At 50.2% G+C, this 27,144-nt stretch overlaps 1 protein-coding gene across 1 annotated transcript in view; it reads left to right on the top strand.

Annotated features, from left to right (window-relative positions):
* GLI2 (GLI family zinc finger 2) overlaps positions 1–27,144 on the top strand; it is a 172,824-nt gene that overhangs the window by 138,601 nt on the left and 7,079 nt on the right. The window contains 8 exon segments of the mRNA XM_012806881.1: positions 82–284; positions 4,544–4,729; positions 12,064–12,265; positions 13,930–14,143; positions 15,494–15,617; positions 18,589–18,770; positions 22,514–22,663; positions 26,328–26,492. Coding sequence (XP_012662335.1) covers positions 82–284; positions 4,544–4,729; positions 12,064–12,265; positions 13,930–14,143; positions 15,494–15,617; positions 18,589–18,770; positions 22,514–22,663; positions 26,328–26,492 — 1,426 coding nt within the window.

Consider the following 27,144-nt stretch of genomic DNA (forward strand, 5'->3'; position numbering starts at 1 on the left):
GAACTGGCGTGTTGGCTTGGGGTTCTTGGCAGGGTTCTCTCTGCATCCTCCTTCTTAGACCACTGCCCTTTGTCTCCGCAGGCCCCCCACCCTGAGCGGCAGCCCTGTCATCTCTGACATCTCCTTGATTCGGCTTTCCCCGCACCCTGCTGGCCCTGGGGATCCCCCCTTCAATGCCCCCCACCCGTATGTGAACCCCCACATGGAGCACTACCTCCGCTCTGTGCACAGCAGCCCCACGCTCTCCATGATCTCTGCAGCCAGGGGCCTCAGCCCCGCTGATGGTGAGTAGAGCCAGGGATTGGGAGGGGGAGCTGGGACAGGGCCCACTGGGTCAGTAGGCCAGCCTCACTCACTCTAATGCTGTGACTACCCAGTCTTCATTCCCTCGGACAGTGGCCCTGCTGGTGTCCCTTTCCACTACCTCTAAAGAACAGAGTAAGTGAATGGAAAGCCAAGAGAGGCGGGGGTCCCTTGGGCTCATTAAAGAGCCCTTCAAAAACATATGCAGCCTTAAAAAAAGATGGAGACTTTACCTCTTTTATGTTTACATGGAGGGACCTGGAACATATTCTCCTGAGTAACATTTCTCAAGAATGGAGGAAAAAGTATCCAATGTACTCAGTACTTCTGTGAAACCAACTTATATTTACTCATACTTTGTTATGAAAGATAGAACACAACTATAGCCCAGGATGAAAGAGAGAAATGGAATGGGGAGGGGTTTGATAGAGGGAGGGTAAAAGGCAGGACCACGCCTATGGAGCATATTGCAAGGGGACAAGTCAAATCTGTCAAGTGTAGAACATAAATGTCTTAACACAATAATCAAGTAAATGAGGCGAAAGGTACATTGATTGGTTTGATGTAAGCACATCAGATCGTATAAAAAATCAACACATTGTACCCCACATATGCATTAATGTATTCATGATTTTTTAATAAAAAAAATAAAGAGTTCTCACCACACACACACACAAACATATGACTTATCATCATCATGGTAAGGGTCTGATCAGGCAGGGCCTGTGTAGGCGAGAGCCACTGTTTGCAATAAACCAGAGTCTATAGAACTGGTGCCGAGTAAAGGTGATGTCATGTGAGGGTGTCTCATGTGGGAGAGAGACAGAGCTGGCTGGCTATTGCCTGCATCTCTGCTGTATCTGCTCCTTGCCGGTCAACACAGGTGGCTACCAGGTGTCAGCCCATGTCCCCAGGCTCCAGGGATGAGCCTGTGGCTTTGTGTCTCTCTGTTTAGCTGCCTGAGAGAGAGAATTGATTGGCCTGGCCCAGACATCAGATGGCTACCCTCAGCATGGTTAATTTGAACCAGAAAGGGGTAAGGTCACATGGTACAAAGTAAGTCTTTCAGATCTAAAGTTTTACACTTCAAGCTGCCATCCTATTCTCTCCCCCCTCCCACCCGCCTCTCTTTCTCTCTCTTCCTCCTTCCCTCCCTCCCTCTCTCTCTCTCTCTCTTTCTCTCCCTCCCTCCCCCCTTCTCCCTCTCTCTCACATACACAGAGGACATAGAGGACATTTGGTAGCTAGCCCCACTCACGCTACCCATGCTATCTCCCTGGGAGATGCACCCCCACTCGCAGCATAGAATGTGCACCACCCGTTACCTCTCATTGTTCCTATCCTTGAAAGCAACCAAGCTGCATCTTTTCAAAATATGCCTGAGACTACCTCTCAGACTAGAGGACATTTGCAGCATGCACTTGTGAGCCCTTTGAGTCCCTTGTCACTACTTCCATTCTCCCTTTCTAGCTCATGGGTGTTACCCTGAGCCAAAGCAGAAGTCTGGTTCTTAGAAGGTGCAGGATGGAGTTTCAAAATGAAAAGGAGGGTCTGAATGTGTCCTCAATGTGCAGAAAGGCCCCCTGAAGCATCAGCTGGTCTTCTCAACAGGGAGGTTTACACTTTGGTCCTTACCAAAAAGAAACCAGACAAGGTGAATGGTTGCAGCTGCAGAAAATGAACATGGCTACCCAGAATGTGGTGCCATTCTGAAATGGCCTCGTAGGGTTGGGACTCATCCCTGAATACTACCTGTATCCTCTCAGTGGCTCTTACCAAACTGGGGTGCCCTGAAAGCTGTACTGTCCCCCCGCTGAGCGGCGGTCTTGTGGGCAGTGGGCTTGGGCTTGTCCTCATCACTCATGATGGCGCAGCCACTGAAAGGCTGCTGGGAACATGAGCATAAAAGTCTGGTTCCAAATGTTGCCCTGGCATTAGCACTCACATGTGATATAGTGGGCGGAGTGCTGCCCCCCTCAAAGATATATCTAAACTCTAATCCTGTAACCTCTAGGTATTCCCTCATTTGGGAAAAGTCTTTGCAGATGTCATTAAGTTAAGGATCCTGAGCTGAGGAGATGATCCCAGGTTATCTGCATGGACTGTAAATCCAATGATAGGCGTCCTTGTAAGAGACCCACAGGGAGGACAGACATTCGTGCCCATGCAGGGCAGGTGTGGAGGAGAAGGCAATGTGAAGACAGAGGCCGAGGTGGGAGGGACGTGGCCACTAGTCAGGGATGCTGGCAACCACCAGCACTGGAAGAGACAAGGAACCATACAGGGGTTGGGAAACTGCAGCCTTCTGATTTCAGAATTGTTCTTTTATAAGCACCAAAGGAGGCAAGAAAATCTTCATTGTTCCCTGGTGCACCCCTTTTAATAAGAGGAGTTGCTATGTGCAGTTTGGATTCAGTCAAAAGGCTGCCCTTAAAGACCAGGAAGGCCACATGTTTCCTTAAGGCCCCAGGTTCCCCCCTCCTGTAAACTGTTACAGTAACCCAGGAAATTAACATGAGTGGTGACAGTTCTCTCAGGACCTGGGCCCGCATGGTCCCTGAGAGATGTCCATAGGAGGAACAGAGAAATGGGTGCCTTCCTGGAGATGTTCAGGAATCAAGGACACTGCAGCCTCCACCAACCGCAGTGTGGCCTGTGTAGAGCTGGGTGGTGAGAGGGGGCAACCTCTGGCAGAGAGGCCATCAGCTGGCGGAACAGTGCTTCATGTCTGTGCTCAAGATAAGCACCAATGTGACTGGAACACCCACTTGTTCTCCTCACAGCCCAGGAAGCCACAGGGAAAGGTTCAACACCAGAGGAGACCTGGCTAATTTGCATGGCCCTGACTACCACAGGGATAGACTAGACACCTTGAGGCCTTGCCAGCCCTGGACCAAGCTGCCAAGTGACCGGAGCAGATCAGGGCAAGAGAGCTCTGTCAGGGTTCAGTGCCTATAGCCCAGCAGCTAGGGCACCAGCCACGTACACTGGAGCTGGTAGGTTTGAACCCAGCCCAGGCCTGCCAAATAACAATGACAACTACAACCAAAAAATAGCCAGGCGTTGTGACAGGCACCTGTAGTCCCAGCTATTTGGGAGGCTGAGGTAAGAGACTTGCTTAAGCCCAGGAGTTTGAGGTTGCTGTGAGCTGTGACGCTACAGCACTCTACCCAGGGCAACATAATGAGACTCTATCTCAAAAAAAAAGAGAGAGCTCTGTCAAGAGGTTCTTTTCTGTGTTCTGCTCTGTGTCTGCCCCAGAGCTTGCTTGTGTGAAGCCTGGGAAGTTTGTCACTGATCCCCACAGCATCCACCAGACTGTGTCCTGGGATCTCCAGGGAAAGCTTCAGGGTAAAGTGGGCAGGCAAGAGGGATGGAGAGGGCACTTTAGGCAGGGACAGAGAGGCTGTGGATGGATGGTCAGCCAGTCTGGAGGCCAGGACTGTCTGGAGGAACAGCAGGAGATGGCGAGGAGGAAGGGGGGGATGGCACCTCCACTGACCATTTCTCCTCAGCAACCGAGCATGCAAGAGATCTTATATGGTATTTGCCAAGGCTAGTAGCCAGAGGCCATGCTGTACAGTGGTTAGGAACTTGAGCTCTAGATTTAGGGTCTCACACCTGGTAAAAAACAGGACTCTTCACAAGTGTATTTGGTTTCCAACGCCCCTTTCTTCCCTGACACCACACTGCCAACGGCCAGGCCCTCTTGTTTACTCTGAATTTGATTCCCCCTGCCTCTTCCCAGGCAGGGCTATATATAGGGTTCTGAGGTTCCAGCCTCAGGGACAGGGAGTGGATAGGTCTTGGTGGATGAGGAGCTTTACCTGGCCAGGTCTGGAGTCTTCAGCAGTGGCCTCACCCTGAATGTTCAAGCTGAGTCAGGCCTGGCCCCACCATGCCTCCATGTACTTCTCTTTGCTGTGAAGCCTCTGCTGGACTGTGGATCATATGGGCTGGGCTATTGCACAGCCTTGGGGACAGGAGGTGGAGGTTTATGAATTTCAGGAGATAGAAGAACATGGAGGCCAGTATCTTATCTCCCCCAATAGCAGCAGCAGCCCATGCTGGTCCAGCCGGGCCCAGCTTGGGGCAGACAGTGGAAGGTATGGGGGAGCGGGGGGTCACCCAGGAGGGACCCCATAGGCCAAGTGTATGTTTCTGTTTTCTTTGGTGGGAGAAGGTGAGCCCAGTGCCAGATTTTGACAGCTTCTCTCTCTCTCTCTCCCTCTGCCCACAGTGGCCCAAGAGCACCTTAAGGACAGGGGACTGTTTGGCCTCCCTGCCCCAGGCACCAACCCCTCAGACTATTACCACCAGATGACCCTCATGGCGGGCCACCCTGCACCTTACGGGGACCTGCTGATGCAAAGCGGGGGTGCTGCCAGCACGCCCCATCTCCATGACTACCTCAACCCAGTGGATGGTAAGTTGGGCCAGGGGAGCCACAGAGGGTGGTCTGGGAGCACTGAGCATATGGGTTGGCAGGTACCCCCTGGGGCTAAGGAGGGCACTCTGTTCCCTTTGGGGTGAGGGGCCTGCCGTGACTGCTGTCACAGAGAGACTGAGTCTGTGGACAACACTGCCAAGTCACCACAGGCAAGGAGTAGTTTCGGCATTGCTAACTCCATGGCAAATACTCCCTTCTGTCTCTGTGGAACTTACAGTGTACTAAGAGAAACAGACACTCCATGGCATTAGGAAATTAGATACTAAAACGGCTAGTTGTGAATGGACCAGGGGAAACAAAGATGGGATGGGGGAGGGGCAGGTGCACTTTGGCTTGAGGAAATCAGATGAAGCCTCACTGGGAACATGATGTTCAGGAAGATGACATTGGAGCAATTGAAAAGGGTGAGCCTGGCAGAAGTGAGGGGAAGAGGATAGAGCACGTGCAAAGGGCCTGAGGCAGCAGTGTGCCTGCCAAGCTCAAAAAACAGCCAGGACGCCAGCAGTGGGTGGTGGGGCAAAGGAGGGGTAGAAGTGGGGGTGAGGCCCAAGTTTTAGGGTTATGCTAGCCAGTTAGTCACTGGAGTGAGCTGAAGCTGGGCAGAGGAGAAAAGACATCTGACCAATCCTTGACGGAATCGTCTTCTGTGCTGATTTGAGAATTGATTTAGGAAACCAGTTAGCAGAGGTGAGGAGAAATGGTCACGTTTCCGATATAGACCATAAAGACTGAGCCTCAGGTTTTATTCCCAGGTTGAATGTGGAGTCAGAAAAAGAGAAGGGGTTAGTAATTGAGACAGATGCTGTAATTGAGACAGGGTGGGGCCCTTTGGTGAGGCAAGAGGTCAGGTGCCTTGGATTAAGTTTTTGGTGCCCTTCCTCCCACCAAATGCTTTCACAGGGATGCCTGTGGTCCCCAGACAGCCAGCCAGCCACTGAGGTCAGCACAGAGCACCTGTCAGGGAGGAGAGGCGGGGTGGAACAACTCAGCAGCCCCCCAACTTTAAGATGAGCAAACTGGGCTCCCACATCAAGTGACTTGCCATAGGCCTGGTGCTGGGATTCCTCACCCTACCCTGTTTGTTATCAACATCGTCTGTTCTTCTCTGGAGAGGTGGGTGTCATCTCCAGTACCACAGTGAGCTCCAGGCCCCACTGTGCCAGGGGAAGGAAGCAAGGCAGCGTGGGCAGACCTGGCTCAGGGCCTGATGGGCACCTTGTCCTTGCTGTTGTAGCTGAGTCCAGAGGTGGTGACCATCTAGACAAGAAGGGGTAGGGCAGCAATCCTGAGCCATGTGGCCATTTAGAGTACACACACTGAATAAGGGCACATGTGTGAACCTGGCCTGGTACCTGACATACAGTAGATGCTCAATTAATGCTGGTTCTGGCATCTTTGCACCAGTATCCTTTTCCCTCCTTAAGTCTACCCCGTCTTACAGGACTGTGTTGTTCCATGGTCAGCACTGCTGTCCACCATTGCTTAAGCCCAGGCTACAGCCCACCCTGGACACCTTTCCCTTGCCATTGTCCCATCCATCCCTACCTACCCCCAGGCCTGCCAGCTATGGCCTGTCACCCTTTCTGGGACAGCTAGTTATTTGCCAGGTGCTTAGCACTGCCTTTGGGCTGCCTGTCATCCCGCAGCCCTATCTTTCATCCCTTCTACCATCTTGGCTGCTAGTGCCCCCCAGATAAAATTCAGACTTTAGAATATAGTTGGGGTACCTTCCTCTCAGCCTCCTCTCTCTTCATATGCACACTGCAGTCCTGCCACACACTGCCCCATCTGCAGGCCCCATACGCCTGGACAGGCCTTCTCCTGACACCCGAGCTGAATCCAGCCCCAGACCTCTGGGGCCACCAGCCAGCAAGCGCCACTGCACCAGCAGGACCCAAGGCGCCCAACTGGAACTGGCTGACACTTCTCCTTATGTATAACCAGATGGCTATGCCAGCGGGTGTGGGAGCAGATCTGGGAAGGAACAGGCCCTCTGTGTTCATCGGGTGAGTAAGTGAGTGGCACTTACAAAGCAACTTGGAATGGAAAGATGCTAACCAGCCAGGGAAGAAAGTGCTCCGGGGAGAGCAGCTGGTGGCTTGCAGGGAGCCTAGAAGGAGGCTGGGAACAGCTCAGCTCTCCAGGCAGCTTAGCATCTGACAGCATCTGGGGCTGAGCAGCTCTGAGGATCAGGGAGGCCAGCAGGAGGTGAGCTCACCGGCGGGCGGGAGCACTCCCACCTCACGTCACTGCCTCTGCTTAACTCATCACGCCCACACCATCCTTTCTCTGCTTCCGCCCTGGGAACATGCCTGGCTCAGGATCCAGATTCCAGACTCAGTCAAGGCAGGGATATCAGTTTCTCCGGCCCAGGCATGGGTGGGGGTGGGGAGTTTTCTTAACCATGAATTTCAGGGAGAGGCAACTTCTTTCCCTCTGTTGCCAATCAGTTGCAGTCCAAGGAAATCAGAGTACTCCAGGATTATCTCCTATATTTGTTACTACTTAATATTTTTTTTTTCCAAACCAGCTTAAACTAGAACCAGAACTTTTGCTCCAGCTTTTAAAAATGCTCTAGGCACTCAGACTCAGCTCCTGTGCCTACGCAGACATCTTACGTCAATCTCTGAGAGACGCTAAACACAGCACTGAGGCTCTCAGTTTAGGCCCGAGTCCAGCCGAGCCCAGACCTGCCTCTGCAGTGTCCCCTGGCCCCCTCCTCTCCCACGAACCACAGGAGCCTGAGAAAGCCTTGCCAGTGCCTGTGTTTTCAGCAGGTCCAAGCAGTATAGGTCTGCAGAGGGTTCCTCCTGGGAAGCCTCAGACCACCCAGTAGAGAATGTGAGTGGATCTTTCCATCAGGTCTTTTTTTACTTAGCAGTTTCATGGAAAAAAATAGTGTAAGGCATCACATAGTGCTGAGGGCAACATGGTTGGCAGTGTGGTTCAGGAGACCTGTGGAAGTGTCTTGGTTCTTTGGAGGACTTTTATATTCATACTAAGGAGCTGCCTATAAACATGACCTTGAACATGTTAGCTCTATGAGAGTGCATGGGGCCTCGGGAGCTGGGGAGAACAGGTTTCCTGTGTCTCTCTCTGCCCCTCGCTCTTAGGCTTACACACACTCATTTGTTTAGCAGGTATTTATTAAGCACCTACTGTGTGCTGGGAACATGGCAGGAGCAGCACACAGCCTTGCCCTCATGATGATTGTGCCAGTATAGCTGTGGCTGCTCTATGTAAGCTCCCTGGAGGGATGAAGAATGCCTACTCTGAGCTGCCACCCCACTGATCTCACCTTCCCTCATGTTGTGAAAGGAGGGAGCATTGTCAGGGAGAGAACTTTCCAGAGGCCCTGCATGTCCAGCCAAGCCCACCGAGATGGGGTCCTGCAGGCAATGAGGCAAGCAGGGCAGAGGTGTAGGAATGTCACAGGAGTCCTTGTCCCACAGGGCCTTGTCCCTAGCCCACCCATTTTCAAGCCATCAGCACAATTTTTACTTTAGCCAAGTGCCACCTGCACAATTGTGTATTAAACAATACTTATAATAGGCTTACCTTTTTGGGTTAAAAATGGATTTGAAAATAGAAACTTTTTTCCTGAAATGGGAAACCTGACCCTATCTAAGGAGCTGAGTCCCCTGTCTCAGTTGAGCCTGAAATGATCTCGTTTGTACCATGTCCACACCCTCCCCTTGGGTGGGCGAAAGGTAGACTGGCCTTGGGTGGGCACTTGTGGGATTGGAACACCATGCTCTGCTTCCCCCAGGAGTGGACCAGGGCAGTGAGTGAGGGGACAAAGCATTGTCCTGCTCTGGTGAAAGCCCACCCTCGCTGGGCTCCCTGTGGTCGGTGAAGCCCTGTTTCCTCTTGTTCTTAAACGGGGCCTGATTTACAGCGGGAAGAGGAGGAGTGATGCCACTTGGGAAGGTGATAGAGAACCAGTCAGGAAATCCAAGGCCATCATTCTGCCAAGCAGCTCTCTGGAGAGTTGGGAATTCACCAGTTGTCACCCGGGCCCTAAAATGGAATTTTCTCATGTTAGACTGTTGAATATTGGTGATTTACCAACAGAACAGCAGCTGCCACAGCCCCCCTCCCCTGCTCCCACCACATTGAGAAGATTGAAATGTTTCCGATTGAAATGTTGTCTGTTTATAGCCCATATTTCCTCTGAGCTGTATATTTTATTGTCATATTGACACTAATTTGACTCGGATGTCACCTCCATTCTGACACCCGTTCTTTATGCTGCCAGTGGATCCAGAGGGGTTTTCAGAAACCAATTATATTGATCACACCGCAGAGAGGCAGGAAGAGCTGTTGGAGGGGCTGCCAGAGGCCCAGGTCAGACAACGCATGCCTTATCAGGAGGGGAAACTGAGGCAGAGACCAGGCTGCAGAGGGACACTGGCTGAATGGTTCTGCATGGTGACCTGCACAAGCTGTTCCCCATACCAGCACTGTGAAACCACGTCACAGGTGCGCAGCTCAGCCCAGGCCCTCAGTATCTCTGCCTTCAATACCTATGGCCTCAACCCCAAGGCTCCCTGCTTTGTGGCCTCAGCTCTTGCTACTGCACTGCAGGCAGGGTTAAAAGGGCTGTGAACAGCCACTTGGGGTGGGAACATTAAGGTTCTCAAGTTGGATGTCCTTAGGGCATCTCAGCAAGTCCAGAAAATACTGGGTGAGGGGGTTGGGCCGTGCAGGGAACACAGCTTAGCTGGTGTAAATTCCCAGCACCCGAGCGTCCCCCCAGGCTGTGTCCCGATGCCCCCCATGCAGTGTTCCCAGGTGCCAAGACGGATCTCCCTCTTGCCACCCCTCAGCCCACACTCCTGGGTCCTCAGGCCCTGGGGGGATTCCCCAGCCCCAACATCACAGAGGTTTGCCTGCTCCTGCAGAAGATGTGCTGGTCGCCAGCCTACCTTATATGTGACTTATAGGAAGTCACCCAAGTCAGAGTGCCTGGGCAGGGTCAGAGCCCATGTCTGCCTGGGGCCAGGGCCTGTTCTCCCATCTCCTGCACTTCCCACTGTTCCAGGGAAAGCAGTGTCCCTCGCTCCTGAGCACTCTGGGATCCTCTAGGGTAATCCCACTCAGGTGGCACCGTCTGAGGGCAGGGCCAGTGTCCTCCTTGCCCGGGTTCCCCATCATGCCTAGCCAGTGCCTGGCATACATGACACTACACAAGGATCTGGTGAATGAATGAACAAGCCCATGAATGAGCAAAAAAAAGAACTAGTGGGTGAGGCAGGGTCCAGAGGCAGGTGGTGGCGGAAGTGGGTAGTGTTGGCATCTGCCCGGGTGAGGGCAGACAGGTGGCCGGTCACCCAGTGACTGACTAGCCCTAAAACAGCCACATCCACGAATGAATGTGCTGCCATGTTCCTGGTCATAAATCATAGGAGAAACTCCGGGAAATGAGTGCCAGGCTTTTCTTTCTATTTAGTAATTTATCAAGGGAAGAGGCACATTAATAAACATATTTCCCTTGAGAGGTAGGGATAACAGAGATGAATATCACTGTCAGATTTGGCCTGTTTCCTCTTGTTAGGGGCGTGTGAGAGGGTACGAATCCAAATATTAGCAGCAAAAATTTCCTTTTCTAAAAATGTGTCACAAAGATCTGTGTATTTCTTACCTTTTATGTTGCTAGATCTTTTTCCCCGCTCATACCTCCCTATTTGCCACTCAGCTTAAGAGTCTTCTAGAGGATTCGCTTTTGCATCTTACCATGTGCTTCCTTTGAAGGGAGGATTGAAAGAATGAGCTCAGGAAATAAGAACCCAGAGGCTGAGGGGGCAACAAATGAAAGCCAACAAATGAATGTTTAGTGACAGCTGCCCTGTCATCTTTTCTAGGTGCGCTGTCCTTAGCTCCATTATTAACTGTAGGCTCAGCTCCCACCCAGGCGGTCCTCCACCCCCTGGAGAGGCTATGTTAATTAGCAGTTTCATTTTGGAATGGCTGCTGGGTTTAGGAGACTATCCCTGGCACTCCGTGTGTGTCAACCCTGACAACAAGCCATGCTGCCCCATTATGGAGATGGGGAGACAGAGGCTCAGGGAGGCTAAGTAACACGTTCCCAGGAAGCTACGAAATGACAGGCCGGCACGGCCAGCAGTACAGGCCGTCTGTGAGACTGTGCATCCTGTGTGTGTGCATGCACTTGAGCTTGTGTGTGTGTGCATGTGTGTCTGTCTGCTTGGGGCCTCTTCCTCCATGAGACATGTCTCCTCCCCACCCTGGACACAGGTCTTATGGCAGGTGGACTTGACCTCCCTGTGCCCACCTTTCAATCATGGTCTCTGCTTCCCCTGGCTATGTGGCCTTGGGGAAATTACTCAAGACCCTCTATACTTTCATTCTGGATGATGAGAACACCAGCAGTGCCTTCCTTACCAGCTGGTTGTAAAGAGTAACTTATTAACACGTTAAAGCACTTAGACCAGAGCCCAGCACATGGCGGTGTAGCACAGTGAGTGTCCTAACCACAGAAGACTGTGTGACGTGTGTGCGTGCATGTGGGCTATGCACGTTCCGAGTGACAGGTTCCCAGAGCCTTGGGTGACTTCTGAACTGCGGGCCTTGGTGTGTGAGAGCATCTGCATGGTCAAGCTGCTGCTGCATCCTGTGTTCCCTCCTCCCCGTCATGGTGCCCTGCCCAGCAGGCTCTGGGAAGCCAGCTGAAGGCCCAGACATTGGAGAGTCTGGGGCAACTGTTCAGGCAAATGCCTAAGTCAGGTGGTGATCCGGTCACAACACAATCCATGACCTTGGAGCACTTACTTCCATTCACTGTCCTCCCATGGAATTCTCCACAGCAGTGAGAATGAGTGGAGAAGGCAGGATAGCAGCTGCCTTTGGGGCAAGTCTGGAAGGGGCTAGTGGGCACTGGCTATGCCTTGTTTCCTGACCTGAGCTGGCTTGCCAGGTAGGATAACTTGGTGAGAGGCCACCAAGCCGTAACATCTGATTTGTGCACCCTATAGTCCTGCCTTACTCATTCCTGGATCCCAACCCTGATCCCTGCAGCTAATAGTAAAGACCCTGTGCTCAGTGTTCACATTCACTCACCTCAACACCGATGCCTTACATGTACTTCTCCAGTCCTTACCACACCCTGTGCTGATCAGTCCCATTCTACAGATAAGTAAACGGAGGCCAGTAGCCCACAGCTGGAAATCTGGCAGAGCTGCAGATTGCCATTGGATGATCCTTGCATATTCTTCATATCCCCTTCCTACGTGTCTCCCCCCACCCTCAGCACTGGTGATGCTCACGTGCCTGTTTTGGCTGCCCCACAGTGTCACGTTTCTCCAGCCCAAGAGTGACACCCCGCCTGAGCCGCAAGCGGGCGCTGTCCATCTCCCCTCTCTCAGACGCCAGCCTCGACCTGCAGCGCATGATCCGGACCTCTCCCAACTCGCTGGTGGCCTACATCAACAACTCTCGTAGCAGCTCGGCGGCCAGTGGCTCCTATGGGCACCTGTCGGCAGGAGCCCTCAGGTGAGCCCCACCTGCAAGCCGAGGGCCAAGAGCTGGGTGCTGGGACGGGGGCCAGGTGGGGAGGAGCTGGCTTTTCAGTTGGCACTTTCAGCTTGAGAAGAAAAGCAGTACTTGTTGTTTTGTGAATTTGCATACTTGCAACTTTTTCATGAGTTCAAAACCAATAACGTGAAAACATCTGGCTACATCTTCATGGACTGAGTCCATCGTAAGTGCTTCATCTGTGAAACTGAAGGTGTTTGAGGACAAGGTGGCTTTCCTGATGTTATACCAGGTGTGAAAGAGCAGATACGTGTTGCCCAACATTGAAGGCCACACGAGGTGTGACATTGATGTGGCCTGAGCTCTAAGCAAGCCTCTCTGTTGTGGTGGCATAGCACACACATGCCTCATTAGGTAACACCAGTCACCTAACTTCCCTCTCTATAGCCTTGGACTGAAGGCTACCTGAGGACTGAGACCTCAGCCAGCTTGACTGAAACTCTCATTCTTTCCTGGCTTTTCTGAGAGAGGCCAGGAGCTGATAGGACTATCAGCATAGTTCAGCCCACGGACTCAGAGATAGAAGTGGCAACAACTACCCTGATCACCTTTCTTTTTCTTTTTTGAGACAAAGTCTCAAGCTCTCACCCTAGGTAGAGTGCCATGGCGTCACAGCTCACAGCAACCTCCAACTCTTGGGCTCAAGCAATTCTCTTACCTCAGCCTCCCAAGTAGCTGGGACTACAGGTGCCCACCATAACACCCAACTATTTTGCTGTTGTTGTTGTTGTTTCAGTTGTCATTGTTTAGCAGGCCCAGTCCGGGTTCAAACCCACTAGACTCTGTGTATGTAGCTGGTGACCTACCCACAGAGCTATGGGCCCTGCCCAGCCTGGTCACTTTTCACTGCATTGCAAATTGCTCCAACATGTTAGCATTTAAAATAAGTATTTATTATCTCAGCCTGTTCCTGAGTGTCAGCAATTTGAGACTGGCTTAGTCGAGTTCTCTTCAGCACTCCACAATCAAGCTGTTAGCCAGAGCTGCAGCCTTCTGAGGGCTTGGATGGCTCACTACCACGGTTGTCTCAGAAACCTCTCCAGGGGGCTACTTGAGTGGCCTCACAACATGGCAGCCAGCTCCCCACCCCAGAGCAAGTGATGTATTATCTTCTATGGCTTAGCCTCAGTGGTCACTGGTATTTCTTTTGTATCCTGCTATGGAAGGGAGACTCAAATGCAAAAGTCTTGACATGCAGTTAGAAGAGAAGGAATAATGTGAACTGGAAGACTCAGTGTGCTTTCTGGATGAGAGGGCCCTACAGTAGGCCTCAGAGGACACATGAGACAGAGGACACAGTGACACAGAAATGCATCTAGGCATCAGAGCAGTGCAGGTGCCAGGCTATGGGGCTGAGGTGGGATCTGACCCCTACCAGGGCCACCCTGCCAGAGGTGAATGCTAAGTCCTGGGGCAAGATCTGGGAGCTAAATGCACAAAGTGAGGCCTGTGTGGCAAGCAATAGGGAGGGAACTGCTGCATCTTGAGTGAAGGAAAGCCCTGGTGATGGAGGGGTTAACTACATGCTCATCCTGATCCCCTAAGCAGAGTCCTTTCTGCCAGAAAATATTGGCCTAACAGAGCCCCTGCCCTCCCCACCTCCTTGTCTGCTCTCCTTGCAGCCCAGCCTTCACCTTCCCCCACCCCATCAACCCCGTGGCCTACCAGCAGATCCTGAGCCAACAGAGGGGCCTGGGCTCAGCTTTTGGGCACACACCACCCCTGCTCCAGCCCTCGCCCACCTTCCTAGCCCAGCAGCCCATGGCCCTCGCCTCCATCAGTGCCGCACCCTCCCAGCTCAGCAGTAGTAGCAATTGTCTGGGTGATGCCAACCAGGTAGGTGGGTGCATGGGGTGTGGAGGGTGGCCACTGGGTACTTGTCCAGACCCCACAAAGACTGTTCATTGCTGGCTCATGCTGGGAATTTGTGAAGGGACTCCAGCCTTGTGCCTGGCTGCTGGGATGCCTTCTGGACAGCAGCCACCTGATGGAAAGGTCTTTGGGCTGGGTTAGGAGACCTGGGCTTGGTTCAGGGAAAGCTCCCAGCCTCTCAGTTCTGCTGCCCCTGTCCAATAAACAAGTAACTAAACAGAGAAGCTCTCTCATTCATAGGGCCTGGCACCACACAGGTGCTATATGCACTGCATAGGAGATGGTTAGGTGAGTGAGTAATAGTGATGTTGTACAGTTTACCTTCAGAGCATGAGTTCACAGTGGGCTTTCACAGACCATTTTATTTGGCCTTTCCAATGGGCCTTGGACTTGCCCATGCATCCTAGCACAGTGCCTGGCATATGTGTATATATTAGGTGCCATTAATATTTGGTGAATAAATGAAGTCCTGTTTTGCAGATGAGGACATGGAAAAGCATAGGCTTTGGAATCAATCAGCCCATGACTTGGATTTTGACTTGCATGAAAGCAGCAAATCTCTTCTCTCCCTGCTGAGCTCACTCATCCTCAAAGTGGGGGGTCTGCTGCCTAGGCAAGGTTGTTGTGTACATAGTGAGCTCATGTGGGCACAGAGCCCCCATGCCCCCTGCATCCTGGGTAGCACTCACATTGACAGTGCTAAAGGTGAAGTGACCACCCCAGGCCACCTGCTGGTGAGAGGCAGAGTCCTGATGTGACCCTGTCCTGGGAAGGAAAACAAGATACCACATGGTATAGAAATGTCCCCTGTTCCAGAATGTCCTCTCTCTCCACCCCAGGGCTCCTAGCAGCTTCCCATTGTTCTCCCCAGACAATCACTGTGGGCTCTGGAAACACCATCTGGCACTGCAGCTCGAGCCCCTTCTTAGGAGCCAGGGCCCTATGTCTTGCTTCCCAGGCTGGCCAGGCCCCATGCTCAGATGCAGAGCAGAGCCTGGGAAGGGCTGGGAAATAGAGTTTCATCAGGACAGAGGCAGGATATCCAGTGTTCTCCATAGAGGGTCTCGTTCCCATTTCCCTGAAATCTTGGGAGGTGGAGGTAGAAAGGATCGTGCTGTCAGGCTAAGGTCTGGGCACTGTTCTGGGCAGGCCCCTGGCTAGAGGGTTAAGGTAGGAGACTGAGTTTCTGATACTTCAGGATAGATGTGGTCCAGACAGTCCATGTAAGGAGGCCCCAGAAGTAAAACCAAAAAAGAATTGGGGTGTTCCTGCCCTGCCCCTGTGTGACAGGCTGTCCTCTGCATCTTCCCTCAGAACAAGCAGAGCAGCGAGTCGGCTGTGAGCAGCACTGTCAACCCCATCACCATTCACAAACGCAGCAAGGTCAAGACTGAGGCCGAGGGCCTGCGGCCAGCCTCCCCATTGGCCCTGACTCAGGTAACCTGCTGCTGTCCTCACTGCCCCCTGGTTGGGACCGGGCCAGGTCTCCTCTGGGTTGGTTGTCTTGGCCGTGTCCCTGGTAATGGCTGACTGGCTGCCTGCATGGGCGAATGAATGACCCAGGGTGGGCAGGTAGGCACCCTGAGCTATGACCATCTCCTTTGTTCCAAGTACTTGCATGTACTACATGCTCATGACACGTGTGCTAAATGAGTGAGTGAACAAATAAGCAAATCTGGAAGCTTCTGCCCAGCCTTCCCCCTTCTCTCAGTTGCATCCATCTCTCTGCACACCTCCCACTAGAGCAGCACCACCCTCTGCTAAGCTGAGTTGTTCCCACCACCTGGATGGCGTGGGACTCTCCAGACTGCTGTCTCTCCACCGCCACCTCCCCTTCACTGCCCCTTCAGCCTTCCTCATACTCCTGGGTAGTAGGACTTAGCTCTAGCACCCGTGCTATATGTACACCTATCTCCCCCAACCTGTACTATAAGCCTTGGAAAGGTGACACTGGGGGCAGTGCCTGATGGGGTTCAGTGTCACCAGGGACTGGCATGCAGTTGGTGTGAAGCAGTATTTCCTAACAGACTCAATGCCTGTTTGAGAAGCTGAAGGCGGATGAAGGGAAGGGAGGACAGGACAGTTCCTGGTAGGGGGAGCAAGGAGCAGAGCAGCTCACAATCTGGGCAGGTCCCTCTGGAAACTTGCCACTTCTTTTAGCACTCCAAGATAGCATGTCTTATCATGAGCATGGCATGCCTGATGACCTTTGAGATAACCCCCATCCTGGCCCCCCACACCCTCTCATGGTGGCCCAGTCTCTATGTGTGATTACAGAATACCCCACTTGGATACCAAAAATGTCTGGGGTCTCCCAGCCCCCTCCCTCCTGCATCTATCTGCTGAGCCGTACTTTATCAAAACTGTAAACCATCAGGCATGCTCTGAGCACTTAATTTTCATGAAATATTGGGTCCTGTTATTGTCAGGCAAACAGAGGGGTTGGTGACAAATTCTTCTCCCCTCACTGACACCAAAGCAAGTCTCAGCATGATGCATGGTTTCCACCAGGCCAACCATCATCAGGGGCCGTTGAAATTGATGAAGGCAGCACATAGCCAGGGAAGATAAACACTCCAGAACGGCAGGGATAGGGCTGGGAGGCAAGTGCCAAGCACCTAGGAGCCCCATGGACACCCACCAGTGGGGGCCTGTGCCTGCCCTCCAACCCAGGTAGCCACAGAGGCCTCCTGCTGCCCAGCCCGGCTCCACAAGCAGGTCTGAAGAAGGAAAGCCGTTTATCATGAGGAGACGGTCTCCCTGTCTCTCAGTGTCCTGATTCACTGGCCAAGGACATCCTGACTCATTTGCAAGGTGGATGGGCTTGATCTATGTTGGCAGAAAGTGCAGCATAATGAACCCCCTCTCTGCTGAAGCCCTCAGAATCGCCCACTAGGGCAATGCCCAGCTCTGCCCATGCCCGTAGCTTCCCTCCACTCAGCATGTCAGCCTGTCTCTGGAGAGAGCAGGGCATGCAGCGTATGGAAATAGTAAATTGCTTCTTGTTTTTCTTAAAGTTCAGAGAGTACAGTAAGGGGGCCTTCTGGTGCACTCCCCTTATAGTCTCACGTAGCAGCCCCCAGATAGTCCCCTACCGAAGATCTAGAAGGGTCCCAGTGCAGCCTGTGGAGTTACTGTAGGACACATCATTGCTCTCCTTTTGAGAGCTAGGGGATTAGCTGAAAGGTCCCCTGAGAAATAAGAGGACCCCTCTTAGAAGAGCTCATTGCAGCTCCAGTGGAAAGTCGGTCAGGGGCATGTGTCTGTGGCTGATGTCAAAGAATCCTGAAGCTGGATTCCTGCTGCCCCTGGAAATGGCTCAGTGTGAGGACTGTGACTACGATGAAGCCAGCTGTGGCCTCTGCTGCACTCAGTCTCTGAAGCCATGAGGCATTAGGGCTGTAGACTGTGGGGAGACATTGTTCACCCTCCTTAACCTGACTATGTTTCCCTAGAAGCTAATTTGAAAGGCAGAATATTTTCCTGCTGGCTTTGGACATAGTTTGAAATGTAAAGCAAGTCACTGTAACGTCTGCCTCTTTGCTTGGCTTTGCTCCTGGCCTGCCTAACAAACCAGTGGGACACTGGGGAGTCCCCAACAGCCTTTAATAGAGGTCCTCCCTGGACCCTCTCTCCCAGCCTGGTGCCTCTGTCCCTCTCCCTCCCCCTAACCCCAGTCAGGTCCCTCTGACCTGTTCTCATGTCCTCTGTTTAGAGGCTGCCCCTGGCCAGCTCTGGTTAACATCAGTCTGTTGCTGATTTGACAGTAAAAGACTTTGTCCTCACTGAAAGGTATTTCAGGCACCTGTGATTGTGTAAAGGACTATTTCGGAGGCCTTTCCTTTACCTTCCTGAACTAGCCATGTGGGCCCTGATCTGGTCAGGAGGCTCAAGTCCAGATCTAGGCTGCCATGAACCCACTGTGTATTACAGGGAGGAGAGGTTAGCCTCTCTCAGGGCATCAGGTTCCTCTGTAATACGAGACCAAAGACCTGATATTTGGGGGCTGTTGCAGAGAAAACTGGTTCCCCAAGCAGAAACCAAACCAAATAAGCAAAAGTCACTGCCCTCTACCCACCTTTTTTTGTTCTGCTTGCATGCCAGTAGATGCAAGATGTGATGGAATTCCTTGGTGATGACAAGCCAGCATTGGAGAGGAGGGATGGGCCCTAGGGCGCTGTCTAACAGGAAGAAGTGTGGATGGGTGGATGGGTGGATGGGAGCTGAACTGAGGAAAGGAGCTAAAAAACTCATAAGTGTGTGCGTGTGTGCATGCACACATGTGTGTTGCATGTATGCATTCATGTGTTGATGTGTTTATGTGCACAGACAAACGTCCACATTCATAACGGCCCATGTTCCTTGCCACAGACTGCACAGGGCTAATAGCAACCTCTCCACAGGGCCATGCCATGTGTCAGGACATGGCTCATGTGGGTGTGCAATTCTCCCCTAGGAGCAGCTGGCCGACCTCAAGGAAGACCTGGACAGGGATGACTGTAAGCAAGAGGCTGAAGTGGTCATCTACGAGACCAACTGCCACTGGGAAGACTGTACCAAGGAGTTTGACACCCAGGAGCAGCTGGTGCACGTAAGCCTCAGAGGCCCCAGCAGCCTGCCCACTGAGACCAGAGCCCAGGCCACATAGGACCTTGAGCCTTCCAGGGCCTCTACTAGAGAAAAGAGGTTGAAGGAAGACCTGCAGAAGATGGCCTGGGCCACATCCCCTACAAATGGGAGGCATGATTATTTAAGTGTGCCCTACCTGTTTCTAAAAGAGCGCTTTTAAATATATATGTAGTACAAGAAAGAGATAAAAATAAAAATAAATAAATGAGAAAACTGGGGGAAAAGGAGCAATAAAGTAAACCATAAGTAGAGTTAGTGTTAAAAACTAAGTGCTCTGAGATAATAATTTACATGCATAGGTTGGTTTTTTTTAGCTTCCTAGCAGCCAGTGCAAAGAGAGAATTAGGATTATTTAAACTAGCCAGCATCTACAAGATGACAAACCTGACTCTGAACTCTGAAAGAAATCTTCTTTCGTAGAGGAAGGAGTTGATAATTTCCTCTTGCATACCCTTCACAGATACCCAGTATGTATGGATGCAGGTGGTGTCAATACCCAGATCAAGAGGAGTCTACTTAAAAATGCCAGGGTACTGACGGCCCAGTTGATTAGAGAAGACCATGAGAGCCATGAATGGGTTGGAGTATTCCCCTTCAGGGGATTCCTCTTTGCCCCCACTTTAAACTCTTACACACCAACTTTCATCAGGGTGGCCGTGAAGGGGTAGTGTATGCAGTGGAAGGAGGAGGGGCTCCGCTTGGGAAGTGCCTGGCTCCAAACCTGGCTGCACTATAACTGGCTGAGTGGCTCTGAATAAGTGACTTAAGCTCTGTGAGCCTCAGTTTTTCTCCAGTAAGGGGGGTGATGTCTACCCTAGAAGGGGTCAAGGTTGACTATTCTACTCTATTCAATCATATTCATAGTCACTCAGCAGACTGCAGGCATTCTGTACCTGGTACCTCCTCTTCCCTGTTCCCCACAACAGCACCATGTGGGTCCCTCTTCTCCATCCAGAAAGTAACTTCAATTTGAGAATAAGTACCCCCACCATCTCACTGCCACACTCCTTGCTGAATGACTGTAAAGATGAACCCCTAAATCAGCAGCTCATTTGCTGGAGGAGCAGACACACAGACGTGCACATGCTGGCCTCCTGTTCACATTCGGACACCATCCCAAAGGAACTTGCTTCTCCCCAGTTCTGAACTTACCATTAAGAACATACCAACTCCCTCTGCTTCCTCCATTCTTGCAACTTGCTCATAAATATGCTTCTTTTGTATTTGAGTTTTTCTTCCCCAAATTCTCACCCAGGAGACCAAGATTTCTCAGCACACCTGTGCTAGTGACATACAACTTGTGGATAGGGTCTTATCTAGTCCCTTCTGGAACTCAAACGTAAATTTTCAGTGTGTACCACCTCTTTGGGGTAAACAAGCCCTAGATGGAGACGGAGCAGTTGGAGCTGTGAGGCATAGGACAGACCAGTTAGATGAAAGGAGAGAGGACAGCATCTCGAGCCAGGGAAGGGCCCAAGCCAGAGCATGGAGGTGAGGACATGAAAGATGTGTTCCGTATAAGTGGGTCAGCTCCAAAGAGCAGGCCTGGAGTTCTTCAAACAAAGGCAGAGGGTTCTGATGTGGAAAGAGGACTGTAGCTACAGGCCTCTTCTACCTGTGCCCAGGACTGCCCTGTGGCCATAGGTGGTCACTTTACCTGACCCTGGAAAGATCAGTGTCCTTGGGGAGGGGGGGCTGATTCCCTTTGCCCAGCTCTGTCTCTCTCTGCATCCTGGGAAGATGGATGCAGCACTTGCACAGGGGAGCTGGAGCCCTCAGTCAATTATTAACAATTTGTCGCTAAGTAAACCAATAAGAAAAAAATGAAAGGCATTGTCAGGAAGCATTTTTATCATTTGAAAGGCTTTAAAAATGGAAAGTGAGGCTAATATGATAAGATTTGTCTGGAAGTTCAAAGCGCTGTAGGTTTTACTTGCTCCAACAGTGGCAGTTGTATGCATGGCTGTCAGGCTGGTTGCACAGGGCATGAGGGCGGTTTGTTATCTTCTGGGACAAGGCGCTGCCAATGCCCAATGCTCATCTCTCAGCAGCCTCAAAGGTGGCAAAGGTCCACAGCAGAACTGTTCAGTAGGAAGATACTGCAAGCCATAAATACCAGCCATGCGTGTAATTTCGCATTTCCTGTGACAGCATTTTAAAAGAAATAGGTGAAGTTAATTTTATAGGTGAATAAATTTTATTAATTTATAATTAATAAATATAATTAAATAGGTGGAGTTAATTTTAATAATATATTTTATTTAACCCAAGAGATCCGAAAAGTCATTTTGATATGGAATTAATATAAAATAAAATTATTTAGGTATTGTGCATCCTTTTTATGTTTTTTTCTATTCTAAGTCTTTGAAACTGGTGTTTAGTTTGCACTTCCAGCCACCCCCGGTTCAGAACAGGCTCATTTTTAGTACGCAAGAGCCACACATGGTAAGTGGCCTCTGTGTTGGGTGGTGCAGGTTTAGAGGTCAAGGGAGAGGCAGTGGGAGAAGGAAGTGAAGGCTGGGAGAGGAGCTGAGAATAGAGGAGAAACAAGGGGCCTCCAAGACTGGAGTGTCCCCACCCTCACCATCTCCCTGGGGAAGCAAGCCCAGCCTGACCCGAGGTAGATGCAGGGCCGGACCTTGAGCTAAGGGAGATGAAGGGTAGGGTGGGACCTTGACAAGCCCTTTGAGAGAAGTGCTGTAGCAGAGGCAGCAGGAAGTCCTGTATATTCTTCACCCTACTGTGTAAAGAAGTGACTCTTTTCACCCATTCCCACTTCTCTGTTAAATAGTCAGCTCAAAGATTAAGGACACAAAGGGCCTCGTGTTCATGGCAACATCCCAGGCTCAGAGGTAGGAGCCCTGCCAGGAGGGCACACAGTGATTAGCCCAGGGCAGAGGCCCGAAGGGGTGTTCACTCCACATTCCTGGCCCAAGGCAGTACTGGCTGAGATGGGTCTCCCAGGGAGGGCTTCTTGCCTAGGCACCCCCTAGCTTGCCCAAGAGGGTGCTGCAGGGTCATTTCTGTCCTTGGCTATCCCACCTTGCTCACCTCTGGGTAATTTCATCCTCGAGTCAGCCTCACACAGTGCCCAGTACTCACCATTAGGGTCAGATCTGGCTCTACCCACACTTCTGGGCCTTTGTCATCTTAAGAATAAATGACAAAAATAGAGATAAGGATGCATTATTTTTCCATTATAACAAAATAAGTCATTAATATTTTAAAATCTCTAAAATGATGGGGGCGAGCTTAGAAGAGGGTTCTTGTGCATCTGCCATGTAGACATCTTTGACCATCATGGATGGTCACTTTGATGACTAATTGGAAAAATCCAGTGGAGGTAAGTGGCACACAACAGTGCTTCATTTAATGGCAGCTGATGATAATTCATGAGAGCGAGCGGCCTGGCACAGAGATGTCTTACTGGGTCAGTGTTCTGCGTGTAATAGGTAGAGTCAGCATGGCAGGTGGTCTGCACAAAAGGAAGGAGTGGGTGTTTGTGCTCATAGTAGGCTGGGGTGCAGTAGCGTGAGTGATCTGTATGTACTGGGGTGGGGGGTGCAGGCAGTCTACTGATGGTAGGCAGGGGTCTGCACACCCTGGGTGGCCTCTGTGAGGCAGACAGCAGGCTTACCCCTCTTCGGGCTATTCATCCCGGCACCCCTCTTTGGGCTCACCCCTCTTCTGCTGTTCATCCCGCAGCACATCAACAACGAACACATCCACGGGGAAAAGAAGGAGTTCGTGTGCCGCTGGCAGGCCTGCACACGGGAGCAGAAGCCCTTCAAGGCTCAGTACATGCTGGTAGTGCACATGCGGCGCCACACGGGCGAGAAGCCCCACAAGTGCACGGTGAGCAGCCCTCCTCCCGGCCAGGCCAGGGGAAAGACACACTTGGGTTTCTGGACTTCTGCCTGTTTAGGTCCTGGAGGCCCCCAGCCTAGTGATGTCCCCGACCTCAAATAAATCACTCTGGGTGTTAGCATCTCGGTAACCCCAGTGTGGATGTGCAGGTGTGTCCATGGGTGTGTCTGTGTGACCATGAGCCCCAGGACACAGCTGACCCCCTACTGGCTGTATGACATTGGGCAGACAGGCCATTTGATAGCACCCTACAGAGAGGAAAGCGTCCTAAGTGATTCACAGCTGACCAGTGATGGGCTAAAAATCAGTTTGGTTGAGTGTTTCCTTTTTTTTTTTTTTTTTGAAGAGCTCAAAAATGAGATCCTTTATATGGTCTCCTTTTCTGGAGTTAACAGGATGTGTGAACATAACTGGTGAGACTTCGATACACAGTAGTTGCTGCCCTTAAAAGGGGAGGTGGTTCAGGGGCTGTAGCTCTAACAGCTGAGAACTCCTTTTTGTGAATTCCATACAGAAATTCCATCTTTGTATTCCATAGAGGCATACATTTTGTTTTCATTTTAATGTCTCTGAAATTAAGCTGTCTTAAAACCAGGGTGTTCAGGATCCAGTGAAATGTGGCACCTTTGTTGATAAATGGGCTTTTTAAATTGAGGTAGACTTCACATACCATAAAGTTCATCTTATTTTTAAAATGTACAATTAGGAGGTTTTTAGTGTATTCACAGAGTTATACTACCATCATCTCCAGTTAACTTCAGAACATTTTCATCACCCCCCAAAGAAACCCCATACCCATTAGTGGTCACCCCCAAATCTCTCCTCCCTTCAGCCCTGGACAACTGCTAATCTGTTTCCTGTCTCTATGGACTGATCTGTTCTGTCCGTTTTATAAAAATTAAATCATTCAGTATGTAGCCTTTGCCTTGGCTTCTTTCAATTAACATGTTTTCTTTTCTTTTTTTTTTTTTTAATTGAATGGTAACTATGTACATTAATGCACTTCTGGGGTGCATCTGAAATACACATGCAATCTGAAATACTTCCATCAAACTGGTCAACACAGCCTTCATGTCATTTTCTCAGTTATTGCTTTAAAACGTTCACATTCTACTCTTAGAAAGATTCACCTGTACCCCAATTAACATGTTTTCAAAGTGCATCTGTGTTGTGGCATGAATCAGTACTTTATCCCTTTTTATGGCTGAATAATACTTCATTGTGTGGATAGATCACAGTTTGGTTTTCCATTCATCAGGTGATGGATGTTTGTGTTGTTTTCACTTTGGGGCTGTTAGGAACAATGCTGCTTTGAACACGTATTTCATGTTTTTATGTGGACATATGTTGTCAATTCTCTTGAGTATGTATACTAAGGAGTGGAATTCTTAGGTCATATGGTAATTGAGAACCTGCCAGATTGTTTTCCAGAAAGGCTGCATGCACCATTTTACATTTACTTTACATAAGTAAGCTTATGAGGGTAATTACTTCTCCATATCCTCTCCAACGCTTATTGTCATCTATCTTTTTATTCTAATTCTAGACAAACTTATGGGTGTAAAGTGGTATTTTATTGTGGCTTTATAATCAATTAGCACTTTGCTAGTGACTAATGATGCTAAACATCTTTTCGTGTGCTTATTGGCCACTTGTGTATCTTTTTTGGATAGCTACTACTTGGACTTTTTGCTCACTTTTAAATTTGTTTGTCTTCTCGTGGTTAAGTTGTAAGGGTTTTTTATAAATCTAGTTATTTGATCTCATTAGATATGATTTGCAAATTATTTCTCCCATTCTATGGGTTTTCTTTTCATTTTCTCAAACATTTTCTTTAAAGCACAAAAGATTTTCATTTTGGTGAAGTCCTTTCTTTTAATTGCTTACGTTATGAGTGTTGTATCTAAGAAACTATTGCCTAATTCAAGGTCACAAAGAGATTTACAGACATATTTTCTTCTAAGACTATTATAGTTTATAGTTCATAAATGTATACTTTTATTTATATAAATATACCCTGTGCGTGTTGTGTCTGTGTGTACATGTTGTTTCTCTCCCATTGACATCTTTGATCTATTTGGAGTTAATTTTTTATGTCTGACATGAGATAAGGATCCAAACTCATTCTTTGCATGTGTCACGCAGTTGTGCCAGTTCACTTGTTGAAAGACTGTTCTTTCCACGTGGAATAGACTTGGCACCCTTGTCAAAAATCAAGTGACCTAAGGTGCATGATATTGTTTCTGAGCTCTCGGTTCATTCCATTGACCTCTGTAGGACTGTCTTTCCGCCAATACCACACGCAGTCTTGATTCCGGTGGGTTTATAGCAAGTTTTTTAATTGGAATATATGCTAGATCATATATTACAATTTAATTTTGTCATCTTTTTGCGAGATTATTTTGGCTCTTCTGGGGCCATAGAAGCAAGTTATTTTCTTAACATTTTGAGTGGTAACAAAACCTACTCCTCTGGTAAGGGGTTGTGATAATGTGAGTTGTAGAAACAGATAAAAGACATTCAGAGCCAAGTGTGCTCAGTTAGACTGGTCAGGAATAAATGGAAGGATGTAAAAAATGAGAAAGTTCCTACTTGGGTGTACATGCCCTTCTGAGGACAGTTTACATATGTACATGGATGCAACAGCAGAATCTTTGGAATAGCTGTAGAGTTTCCCGCAATGGTCGCTCCTTCCTTCCTCCCCATCTACCTCCTTCTCACCCTCCTTTTCACCATCTCACCCTGGCTTTCTCCTCTCTCCTTCCTTTTCTCTTTTCCTTCCGTCCCAAAATTGTTTCTTGATTGCCTAGGTGCTAAGTATTAGGAAGACAGCAGTGGATAAGACCCAGAAGGTCCCCGCTCTATAGAAATTGAGCCCCAGCAGGAAAGCCATGTCACAAAATTAAGACCATTATAAATTGGGTTGGGGGTATAAAGGACCAAGGATAGAGTGTTGTGATTAGAATATCAGGAAAACACTCTTGGAGGAGATAACCTTGATGATTTAGAGGGACGGAGCCAAGCTGGGGGCTGGGGTAGGTAGGGGTGGAGGAAGGACCCAGCCAGAGGGGGTCCAGTTGTACAGAGGCCTCAGGTGGAGAAGAATTTAGTGGGATCAAGGAAGTGAAAGCAGACCAGTGTGGCCAGAGCAAGGGTGGGGGCGATTGGCTCACTCAAGGACTCAAAAGACTCTGAATTTTATTTTCAGCACATTTTAATACACAGAAAAATTCTTATCAAAATTGGTGCTGGGAAACAGTAAAAAGAATTTAATGATATAGGAAGATCCCCTGCAATGTGCTAGTGATTTTAAAAGGTGGAATAAATACTTGATATGTTTCCAAGTTTAGTTTTAAAAACATGTGGGGATGAAGTGCAGAGTCACCAGAACGAGACTTAATGGGACGTCTGCAGTGGTTGTCCCTGGGCCACCAGGGGCTTTCGTTTTTCTCTTGTACTTTTCAACCCTTTCCAAGTTTTCTGGAAGAAAAAGTAACTGTTACTGTTAACACACATGCATCTGAGTGCACTAGGGGGTGGAGCAGAGTCAGGACGCGGGAGGGAGTGGAGCAGAGTCAGGACAGGGGAGGAGGTGACTAGCTTCAAGGTCAGTCGCTGGGCTGCCCTGACTGACCGAACCACCTCATTCCAGTTCGAGGGCTGCTCAAAGGCCTACTCTCGCCTGGAGAACCTGAAGACGCACCTGCGGTCCCACACTGGGGAGAAGCCATACGTGTGTGAGCATGAGGGCTGCAACAAGGCCTTCTCCAATGCCTCAGACCGCGCCAAGCACCAGAACCGCACCCATTCCAACGAGGTACCCTGCCAGGCATATGTTGTGCCAGTTCACACATGGCCTTCCTGATGCCCCTCGGCTTCTAGACATCTGTAGGCTATAGCCAGGTGCCTGGCTGCCCCTCCCCACTGAGAGACCTAGAAGGGCCAGTCTCCCTGGTGCCATAACCTCTCCTCTGAAAGGGAAGATGCCCCCATGAAGTCCCATCATGTACTTACTCTCCTGGGCATTGGTCTCCTCGTCTCTGTAATAATTACAATAGTGCCCTCCCCAGAGACCTTGACAAGGTTCACGGGAGCTGCTGGCAGGACAGAGAGGGACCTCTCTGTTTTCCAACTGCTGTGTTGCCAGACATGCATCTGGCAACAGGGCTGCTAGGTGGGTCCTGCCACCCCATTCTACAGACGAGGAAGCTAACACTCAGGGAGATGAAGTGACTGACCCCAATGCCAGGTGGCTTGTAAGTTGTGCCACAGTTTTGGAGCCCAGGATTGCTGGTTCCTCTGTGGTTGGGAAAACACCCTGGGATACTGCTTCACACACCCATAAATTACATGCCACCCACAAGCAGACATCTCCCTGTGGAGCAGCTGCCCTGTGGCCCAGGGAGGGTAGAGCAAGGCTGCCTAAGCCTGGCACAAGTTGGCAGGCCCTGCCCCCAAGTGGTTTGGAC

This window comes from Otolemur garnettii, unplaced genomic scaffold, assembly GCF_000181295.1.
Source record: "Otolemur garnettii isolate 467f Iridium unplaced genomic scaffold, OtoGar3 scaffold00059, whole genome shotgun sequence".
NCBI classification, from domain to species: domain Eukaryota; kingdom Metazoa; phylum Chordata; class Mammalia; order Primates; family Galagidae; genus Otolemur; species Otolemur garnettii.